The 11536-nt window shown below is 40.6% G+C and overlaps 1 protein-coding gene across 1 annotated transcript; it reads right to left on the bottom strand.

The window, feature by feature from the left end:
- Nucleotides 1–2396: 2396 nt before the first annotated feature.
- LOC110583616 (amine sulfotransferase-like) lies at nucleotides 2397–9419 on the bottom strand. The gene is made up of 2 exons (XM_021693620.1): nucleotides 9206–9419; nucleotides 2397–2601 (listed from the first exon to the last, which is right to left on the bottom strand). The coding sequence occupies exons 1-2, from the start codon at nucleotides 9342–9344 to the stop codon at nucleotides 2465–2467; spliced, it is 276 nt and encodes a 91-aa protein (XP_021549295.1). The 5' UTR covers nucleotides 9345–9419; the 3' UTR covers nucleotides 2397–2464.
- Between the last annotated feature and the right edge of the window lie 2117 nt (nucleotides 9420–11536).

Below are 11536 nucleotides of genomic sequence, written 5' to 3' on the forward strand. Positions count from 1 at the left end.
GAAAGACTAAAGAATCATGGGCAAAAAACCCCAAGAATTCTATATACAATATATTTTGCCCTAGTGCTGGAGGTTTGCAGTTCTGTGTGATACATAAACTTGGTCTTAGCTGGGAGTTCTTGCTGATCTTCTGGGGGAGGGGCCTGTTGTGCTGATTCTCAGGTGTCTTTGCTCCCCCCCGCCACCCTGCAACAGCACTGCCCTTGCCAGGGGCCAAGCTAAGTAAGCAGCTCGGATTGGTCTTTGTGGCTTTTGTTCCCTGAAGGATCTCCATGTGCAGCTTTAGTGGATGAGAATGAAATGGCAGCCTCACAATCTCCAGCCCCAGAGCCAAGATCTTGGGGCCACACTCCTCAGTGAGCCCTCAGGGAAAAGCAGCAATCATTCCTGACTCCCTGTTCTCTGTCTGCTCTCCATGCTCCCCCAGCCTGTGAACCAGCATTTCTATCTCAGACAGGCAACCCCATTTCGAGTCTCCAAACCCTACAGACTCCTGCAGTGCGCTTCTGCGCCGCTTCTCCTGGGGTAGGAAGGGGGTGTCTCGTCAGCTCTGCCATTTACTGGGCCCCTGCTCAGAGAGCAGTGGTCCAACTCTGCAGTGGCTTTTGGTTTATGGCAACCCCGAGCTGAGAGCCCACTCCCTGGCTCCGTCTCTGCAGCCGGCTTCCCCGCTCCAATACCTGAGAGCTCTGCTGCACTCAGGCACCCCTGGTCTTCCCGTGACCACGAGGATCCTGAGACCACACTGTCCCAGTGAGGGTTCCACCCCCACATAGCAGCCTGAATGATGTCCCTTACCAGAAGAGACCTCTAAAAGTTCCGATTTTGTGCTCTGCTGCTATATCACTTTCTGGTAGCAAGCTTACAGAGGCTCCCTCCCACCGCAGTTTATCTTCCCATATATCACCTTGGACTCACTTCTCCGCACCTCCTACCTTTGCAAAAAGTGGTCACTTTTCTATTTGTAGAGTTGCAGCTATTCTTTTCTTCAATCTCTGGTTGAGTTTGCAGGTGTTCAAAAGGATTTAGTAGCTATCTAGCTGAATTCCTGGGACCAGACAAAACTAAGGTCTCCTACTCCTCTGCCATCTTGGACTCCTCCCTCTCAACTCTAGGACTTTTGTCCCTCTAAAATATTCTTGAAAATTTCCCAGGATTTCCCCATTTTTTGCTAATGGAGGGTGCACTAAATTGTGCATTCCCAGCCCATCTCTCCCCCACCCTTTTTTTTTTTACCAAGTGCTTTGCCCAAAAAAGGTGACATGGAATAAAAGTCTGTAAATTCACAATTTACCTTTTTGGCAGCATTCTCTATCTCTGTTACCCTGACATAGGTCCTAAAGTAGCACCAAGCTAATATCCTTCCCATTTACTATTTCTATAGACTCGTACTCTATGTGTCATTTGTGAAAATCTTTCCCTATCTTGTTAGAACTCAATGGTCTCTCTAAAATTACTGCTTACAGTTCTGGAAGTGTGTGACCTGTTTTGATATATAATCATACAATGTCTACCTTTGCTGCCTGATATGTGATCTCTGAAGGACAAACACTGTGAGCTACTTGGGGTCATTTACCTACTTTGTGTTGTAACACAAACAATGGGCCAGCACATAAATATTGAAAACCCACATTCTCCTTTTTCCTGAATCCAAGAATGCATCCCTTTGCTCTTTGGCAAAGATATCTTTGGAGTTTGTGACAGTATAATCCATGAACTCATCCTTTGCATCCATAAGAGCTGTTATTGATCACTTCCTGGTTTTACCTCGACTAGGAAATGTTCATGTAACCTTTTCACTGGGTTTGCCTTAGATCAATATGTATCCACTTTTTTCCTATGGCATCCTTGCTGGCACAAAAATACGAGGTAATGCAGAATCTAGAGGCATTATTCAAAGCTGCAGATGGCAAATACCTTATGCTTTGGGAGAGGGAGGCCGGGAAACTTGGAAAGCTCTGTTGAACTCCCAAGGACTGTGGTGAAGGGATTGAGTTACCTATATCTGGTGCAAAATTTAAGGAGGCAACCAAATCTCAGTAATTGGGATAAATAATGTTTTAATGCAGTACTTAAAAAAATAAAAATTAATGTAAATAAAATCCATGGTAAGCAAAATATCCAAATTTTAGATTGGACAGTGCTTTTGACTCAGGTGACAATATGTTTGTGTACATCACTGTTATTTGAAATTCTGACTTGGTATCCTTCTCCAATATTTTTTTTAAAGATTTATTTGTTTATTTGAGAGAGAGCATGTTGGGGAGGGGCAGAGGGAGAGGGAGAGAGAATCTGAAGCAGACTCCCTACTGAGCACAGAGCCTGACATGGGGCTCCATCTCACCACCCTGAGATCACCACCCAAGCCAAAACCAAGAGGCTGACGCTTATCTGATGGTGCCACCCAGGTGCCCCTCCAATATTCTTGAACTTCCTCCAGCAAAATGATATATCACTTCCTACTTTACTGAACGGCTATATCAAAAAGACTGAAAATAACTAGTATTAGTGAGGACGTGGAGAAATGGGCATCCTTTCCAATGGTGCTGATGTGAAGGTAGAGTCCTTGGAAAGCAGTTTGGCATTTCAACTTGTAGGTTTCTACCGAAAAGAAATGAAAACTTTAGTGCCTTCAATGACTTGTCCATGAATGTTCATAGCAGTAACATTTATAGTAGCCAAAAGTGGAAACAATTCAAATGTCTATCAGCTGGTGAATAAACAAAATGTGGCATATCCACACAATGGAATACTATTCGGGAATAAAAATAAAACACATTTAATTAATACATGCTACATCAGGAATGAACCTCAATGTTCCAAAAAGACAAATGAATAGAGGCAGAACATAGCTTCATGTTTGCCTGGGTCTGGAGCATGGGAACAGAAATGAACTGCCCAAAGACACAAGGGACTTTGGGAAGTTGATGGAATTGTTCTAAAACTGAATTGTGGAGATGGTTGCACAATTTTAAATTACTAAGCATGATTAAGCCTACACCTAAAATGGGTTAATTTTATGGTATATGAATAATCCCTCAAGAAAGCTGTTAAAAAAGAGCTGAGAGAAAGCTTATCTGGCATGCAACTCAGAACAGTACAGCTGTTGGTTACCTCTCCTACGGTCCCTATATCAGATCGAGATTTGGAAGTAAGTTACTTTCCTGCTGGCCTTTTACCCCCAAACGTGGGTGGAGTAGAATGGTAAGAGTCTACTTCAGCTCTGGATTCTCACTAACTGAAAATATCTCATGACAGCCTGCAGTTCTCTCACAAACCTTTGACTTCTTTTTTTTTTTTTAAAGATTTTATTTATTTATTCATGAGAGACAGAGAGACAGAGGCAGAGGGAGAAGCAGGCTCCCCACGGAGCAGGGAGCCCGATGCGGGACTCGATCCCAGGACCCTGGGATCATGACCTGAGCCGAAGGCAGACGCTTAACCGACTGAGCCACCCAGGCGTCCCTAAACCTTTGACTTCTTAACAGATGCCCTTTTGTGTGTGTGTGTGTCTCTCTCTCATATGCTTCAACGGGAGGTAAAAACGATTAATAGAATACAGTGATGGAGAGTAAGTAACAGTATCATAAAAAAAACGAAAGAAGAAACTCTAATTGGCTGTATTCTCAAGTGCAATGGCCACTTCCACCTAAAACGAGTTGCCAAATATCAAAACAAAGATCAGAGCGGTGCTTTGTTAAAACACAAAGATAAGTACAGTCAGAGCTGTCCTATAAACCAGACTGAGATGAAGACTTAAAACAACATTGCGAAAATACCTATGAATTTAACTTGTTTTTTGATTACATAATCAGTTGCTGATAAACTACTGAAGAAATCTTTTTTTTTAATATTTTTTAGATTTTATTTATTTATTTGAGAGAGAGAGACAGACATAGTGAGAGGGAGCACAAGTGGGGAGGAGAGGGAGGAGACGGAGAAGCAGGCTCCCCGTTGAGCAAGGAGACCGATAGGGTTAGAAGGCAGACACTTAACCGACTGAGCCACCCAGGCACCCAAACTACTGAAGAAATTTTTACAAGAATTTTGGGCTTTACAATTCCAGGGAAAGCTTAATGAAAACAAGGAGAATCCCCACTGACTGTATCACAGGAAAGTTATGGATTTAAGTACAAGGACAACAAAGCACATAGAAGGAGTCATGCTTGAGCCCGGCACATATTGACTTATATAGCTGGAAACGGCTAGCTCTTATATAATTAATATGTTTAAGGGGCACCGGGGTGGCTCAGTCGGTAAGCATCTGCCTTTGGTTCAGGTTGTGATCTCAGGGTCCTGGGATTGAGCCCCACATCGGGCTCCCTGCTCAACGGGGAGCCTGCTTCTCCCTCTCCCTCTGCCCTTCCTCCCTGCTCATGCTTGCTCTCTCTCTCTCTCAAATAAATAAATAAAATCATATTTAAAAATTAATATGTTTAAAGAAGTAAATGTTACAGTGATTTAGTGTCATTCTAATGTTTTAATGATGTGAAGAGGCACTTGTTGAGACAGAAGATGTGGCATTGCACACATCAAAAGAGTTAATTAAGTCTTGGTAAAGGTTGAGGAAAAATTGTGTGGAACACAAATATGAGAGTACTGACTAATTGGTCAGTTACCACAATATCCTCACATGATTTGATATCGTTAGAAGATGAGAATTCAATCTTTTGTTCATTTGTGATTTGCGTAATGAGTAAGAACAATCTGGGCACTGGTATAGTCTCTGGATCTTATCTAACCCAGTGTGATGCTTGTCTCTCTGTCAGACTGTCTCAGGACCCAAGTAATGCTTGTCTCACTTAGGAACTCATTTAACACAACAGTGGAGAATGAACTTGCTCCACTTTCTGAAGGCAAGCAGGAAGCCCTGGGCCATATATGCCATAGACCCTGGCAGCACAGATGCAAAGAGAATCTTCAGGATTTTACCACTGAAGCTCATCTCCATGAATAAACTGGCTGTTCTCACTTCTCTCTCTTCTTTAAAATTAATTTGTTTACTATCAAGTAAAATAAATTATCAATGTTCATGAACCATATACGTACATCCCACAATGATTCTATAAAGTGAACAGCCATGCAACCATAAATCAAGTAAGAAAAAACAATAATTGGATTTCTGAGTCTGCAATGTTGATTTATTTCACCTAGACAGTCACACTGATTATCTTTTAAAACTGTATTCATTTAGCTACTGTTTAGATACTAAAGTGCACATTATATTTCAACACAAATGTCTTTTATGGCCTGAAATCTAATCACATTCTGGAAATCAGTGTCAATATAGAGAACACATAGGCCATAGAAACAACCCATTCTTAAATTAAACCCACTAACAGTCCTCAATTCCCTGGAGCCATCCAATGCTATTTCAGAATATCCAAGATAAAAAGGTCAGAAAGTTCTAACGAAGTTAGTTTGAGAAGTGGTTGACAGAGCTTTGGTTAAATTTTTAAAAATTAACTGTAGGAAATGATTTCAAAGAAAGAGACATAGTCACACACACACACACACACACACACGTGTGCGCGCGCGTGGTTACTATTCAGATCAATACAAGGAAGCCATCAATGAGTATCACTTGAAGTGTGACTACAGACTACCCACAAATCTCAGACACCTAGACCTTCCTGAAAGCCTGCAAGATCAGAATCTCTACGGAGTGGGGCTATGAAATCTCTGTTTTAACAGACAAACCAGGAAATTTCTATATGTTGAAAGTCCAAAAAACCACTGTCACAAACAATGTGTATCTGGTTTAAAATAAATCCTTCACCTCACCTCAAGGATGATCATTTGGGGAAGGGAAACTTGGGATGGATCTATGTAAAAGGCAGTAGAAATATGTCTGGGATGTAGACAGAAGCATCTACTTATACTGTGAAATAAGTCAACCTGTTAATCCACTGAGCTAAAATGAAAATTGTTTGCAGTTTACACATCAGAAATTTCAGTTCCCCCATTCGTGAATTCAGGTTGGTAAGCTTCTCTCTCTTCCTAGAACACACGATGGCTCAATAACATAACATGCAAAAGGGTTTCACTGGTCATCAGACAACTGGAGCACAGCTGGGGTAAGTGGTTCAGAGGAACGTTTCCTGAGACACAGTGTGTCCTGGTGTCAGGAATCGCTAGCACAACACCTGTGTCATCGATGGGGTCCTGTACCAGGACTACTTACTTTACTTCAGACCCACATTGCCTGATGTATTTGATGCAAATACGCAGATGTATTTGACGGTAAAATTACCGAGAGTGAAATTCCTACCAGAAAGTGTCAGCTGGCTTTGCTGCTACAACTGAAAGACTAGACAGACTGAGCTCGTCACACTTGGCGGGAGGCCACCAAAACTGGTCATATCATTGTCAAAACTGTGCCTAAGACTTCCTCTCCTGAGTACGCAGGATGGAGTAGGTCCAGAGACCAAATCTCCCCTGGCTAAAATTGGTTTAAAAAACAACTAAATCACAAAAATTAAAATTTTAAAAACCTTGGATCTCTGAAAACAATAGGAACTAGACCAACTAAAATTCCAGAGGGAAGAGCCTTTATAGGTGAAGTATCCTGGCTTTGTTTCCTGGGCACATTTGCCAATTTGGGGCTTAGGCCAGATTTTGATTTGATTTCAAGAGAGCTCTGTATGACAGCACCCCAGGGCTAGGCAGAGGTATTTAGGACCTCATAGGAATCAGTCAGGTGAAACTGACCTCATTCACTCATTCATGTTTTCATTCATTTATGTATTCATGAGACATATATTGAGCACCCTCTATTTGTCAGGCTCTATTCTAGAAATACAGAGCTGAATCAGATATGATCTCTACCCTTCTACAAGGAGATGCAGTGGGTTCATGTTTTCCCATGGTCAGCTGAATCATATTTATACATACTTCGAATGAGAAAAGAGGATGATCACCTCCAGTCTTCATGAGCTGAACCTTGACAAATTGGTAGGATTTAGTTGGGCACTAGGAGCAGAGCCTGGGCTCTGTGATCAGACAGTTGTGGGTTCTAGTCCCTTTTTTAAATCACTTACTAGTTTGATGTTCGGCAAGCAAGTCATTTGGCCTTTCCGTGCCTCTGTTTCCTCATCTGTAAAATGGGGCTAACAATATGACCTATTCCATAGGATTTAATGATGTCAAGCTCCTTGCTGGGGGCCTTATCCCTGCTTGGAGCCCACTAGGTGCCGACGCATCAGAATACAGGCCTTCTCATCCTAGACCCCTGTGAGCTCTGATCCCAATTGGACAAAAGGAGCCTCCAGATCTGGGAGATGCTAAATACCTTGGTTATTGAGAAAGTTCCAGAGCACCAGTGGGATTTACCTGGTAAATAAAGGGCCTAAGGAAGCGTCTAGCTTCAATCATGTATGGTATCCAGGTGCCTGGGCCCCAACCTGGGTTGTGAAGAAGTAGGGTAGAGGTAGCCTGGGCTACATCCCAGCCAAATGTGTGTGAAGTTCCCTCTGGGATCTAACTGTGCAAGCTGCATGGACCGTGCAGAGGAAGCACAGCCTGCAGCCATGAGGTCAGCATTTGCTCATTCACATACACTGTCAGACCATCACCTTGTCTTGATTATATACTGCATTCTTGTTTTGTAAATGTTAAATCAGTTCTAATTACTCAAGTGACACATGAATCCATTCTCTAAGACATTCAATTTATAAGCAGAGTAGCCTCTTTGACTACCATTGCGTGTTCCCTTCTAAACTGCTATTATGTTTGTTGTACATCCATCTAGACTCTTTTAAGACTTTGACATATATGAGTTGAAAATATTATTGTGTATTTAATACAAATGGTATATTGAGTCATTCTGCAATTTGCTTTCTTCGCTTAACAATGTTTTTGAGATCTATGCATGTTGTTTTTGCTAAATGTAGGTTCAAGTCATCCTCTGTAATTGCTGTATAGAGTGTCATCATATGACTCTATCACATCTTATCCTTTTCTTTTGTGATAACTAGTTAAGACTGTTTTCTGCTTTTGCTATTACAAAACACAACACAGGAACATTGTGTGTGTGTGTGCGTGTGTGTGTGTGTGTGTGTGTGTGTGTATGAGTTTACCAAGGGTTGCTTCCTAGAAGTTCAATGCAGAGCCATAGGCTATTTATATTTTCATTTTAAATAGATACTCCCAAATTGCCCTCCTGTACTGTTTACTCAATATTTTTCTTGAGGTTGTCTTAGGTGTAACATTGTTATCTACTTCAGTTTCATCCTAAGTAGTGATATCTGTGAAACCACAGATTTGATGTGCTAATTATACATTTTTCTAATACATATTAAAAGGCGTAACTCAAAAAAACTTTCTATACAGCAAAAAAAAAACTATTAACAAGATGAAAAGGCAGCTATTTTAAGGGAAAGATATTTGTAAATCATTTATCAAATAAGGGGTTAATATCAAAATATATCAAGAACTCATGCAACACAATAGCAAAAATAACAAAACCCAATTAAAACATAGGCAAAGTCTGTGAATAGACATGCATGTAGATATACACACACAAATATGAATATATGCATTATACACATGTCTATATGTTTCAGTCTGATCTGAGTGCTATAGCAAAAGAAGACCCAAATAACTGGGGATTATCATACATTATGGTAATTAGTATAAGTTAATTTTCCTCCTTCTCATGCACTTGGTTATTAAATACAACTTCAACTCTATGTCCAACGTAGCTGCTTAAATCGTAAATATTTCTGCATCCTTTCCCAGCCCACTTTAGCAACTTAGTGTTTGATAAGGTGTCTTCAACATATCTACTTCAATGTTTTCTCCATTTCCTTGTCCACAACAAAAATAACTTCTAGGGATGCCTGGGTGGCTCAGTCAGTTAAGGGTCTACCCTTGATTCAGATCATGATCCCAGGGTCCTGGGATAGAGCCCCACATTGGGTTCCCTGCTCAGCAGGAAGCCTGCTTCTCCCTCTGCCTGCTGCTCCCCCTGCTTCTGCATGCTCTCTCTCTCTCTCTGACAAATAAATAAATAAATAATCTTAAAAAAAAAAAACTAGCTACATTGTAAAAGACCTATTTCATAGGATTTCAAATTCAGTTGACACTATAATATCCAATAGATTAAGTGTCTATGTCCATATAGAATACTACTAGAAAGACAGAGTTCCCACATTTAAAAATATCATTTTATGTCTTAGATTAGCTATTAGAATACAGAACTCACCAGATTTGGGGTATGCGATTATGAAGACATCATCTTCTCTGATTTCAAAATCATCTAAATTTTCTATAAAGCCAATATCAAGTGAATGATCAAAATAATATCCTTTAAATTTGAATAAAAATCTGTCTATGTCTTCCATATTTCAGTCACCTGCAAAAGAGATAAAATGATTTGAAAGAAATTTAGTAAAGTTTTTGGTCTCTTCCCTTCTGTATCTTCAGTTGTTGGCCATATACTGAGAGAAGAAATTGATAACTTGTTTGCTTCACAAACACTGAAAACTGGCTGGCTCAGAAAGCTAGTGTCCTGGATTCCGGATGTGTGGCATTTGGTCCAATGCCAGTAGCCGGTGGTTCATGGGCTGCAGGTTAGTTTTTGTGCGTGTGCTCCATTTTTATAGCTACAGGGAAAATGGTTAAAAAATAATTTTTGTAGCTGCAAAAAAGATACTTTAATCAGAAAGCATACATATATATGTATATATACACACATATACAAATGAACATACAAGCTGGACTTGAACAGGCTTCAGAAACACTTGTCTCCTACCACTCCTTCATCACCTGGGCTTTTTTCCCCCTGTAACTGAAGTACAGTGTGTTAGCTGTTAGCAGGTTTCTACAAGCTTTTCATTATATACTTTCTGGCTGGGAGTTATCTATTCATAATCTCTTTGGTAACTTTAAACTGTTTTATTTCTTAACTTGCAACTTGTTTAGAATAACTGGGGTAGTATAAGCATGAATTAACAAACATGACTGTCTTCTAGGAAGCCTGACAAATTGCATATGAGCAATTAAGCTGTCCATAATGACAAAATGAACAATGGCACAAGGTAAAAGTCTAAGAGAAAACATACAAATAATGGTTGACACATAGAAAGTGCTAACCCAGCCTTATGAGTCATCATTTACGTATATATTTTGCCTTTTATTAGTATCCCTCACTAGCCATATGGAAAATAATCTACTCTGATGCTATGAACCCTGAGGTTATAGTTGATTTGGGGGTTCTTCCAGATGACTCTGAAGTGTCTTTTTTCTATTCCCCAAAGTAGTCGGACATAGGAACAGCTGACAAAATAAGAGCTTCAGAATCACACAATTTGAAAGCAATTCCAGGATGCCCCAGAAAGGGTCATTATAAGACAAAGGGAAATAAGAAGTACTTAAAATATATTTTGACAGTCATACTGTTACTAGAAAACAGAGGATTGATAGCCTCTCTTTACAAAGGAGATTTAGGAAAGCTGCAAATTAGTTGGAATCATCAACATGAATTCACAGCCAGGGAAGAAAGTGGGGGACCAGACAGGAAGGGTAGAGGAAGAGAGAGGAGATAAGTTAGTCTGTCACTTGAGTTATTTAAGGCTTCTCACCTTTGCCATCCTCAGTGTTCAAAGAAACAACCTAATTTACAACTCCATACCCATTGGGCTGTAATATTAACTTCCATTATCAAGAAGCACTGGCTCCCTAACAGTAGCCAATTTCACGTCTTGGGATCAAAACAATAAGGATGAGCCTATAACATCTTGATCTTTTCATGAAGTAAACATAATTCTACCATCTTATAGTCTACTCATGTTAGATCCTAGTATAATTACTACTATCATGGTGAATTATAACTTTCTTTTAGTTATGTTCTTAAATCTCTAAATAAATACTGGAATCATAAAATGGCTCAGTTTATTGGAAATCAAAGCAAAAGAAGGACAGTATAGTCTTGCTTCATGTAGAAGAGCTGATAGCTTACACATTTTAGCCTAGTGTTTAGAAAAACACCAAACACCTAAAACTGCATAACTAGTACAGTACAGACAAGAGAAAGGAAGCAGACTATGTCACCCCTAAAAGTACCAATTTGGCATGTGGATTATGTTTTAGTTAAGACCCAGCAGACTTGGGGGTGGAGCAAGATGGCAGAGGAGTAGGAGACCTAAATTTCATCTGGTCCCAGGAATTCAGCTAAATAGGGATCAAACCATTCTGAACACCTACAAACTCAACAGGAGATCGAAGAAAAGAATAGCAGCAACTGTCTGAACAGAAAAGCGACCACTTTCTGGAAGGTAGGACGTGCGGAGAAGTGAATACGAGGTAATATTCAGGAAGATAGACGGCAGGGGAGGGGGCCTCCATGGGCCACTTCTGGCAAGTGATAGAGCCGCGGAGCACAAAATCGGAACTTTTAGAAGTCGGCTCCGCTGAGGGACGTCATTCCAGTGGCTAAGCGGGGGGTGGAAACCTCGTGAGACAGTGTGGTCTCAGGACCCTCGGGGTCACAGAAAGACCAGGGGTGCCTGAGTGCGGCAGAGCTCCCAGGTATCGG

This window comes from Neomonachus schauinslandi, chromosome 8, assembly GCF_002201575.2.
Source record: "Neomonachus schauinslandi chromosome 8, ASM220157v2, whole genome shotgun sequence".
Lineage (NCBI taxonomy): Eukaryota > Metazoa > Chordata > Mammalia > Carnivora > Phocidae > Neomonachus > Neomonachus schauinslandi.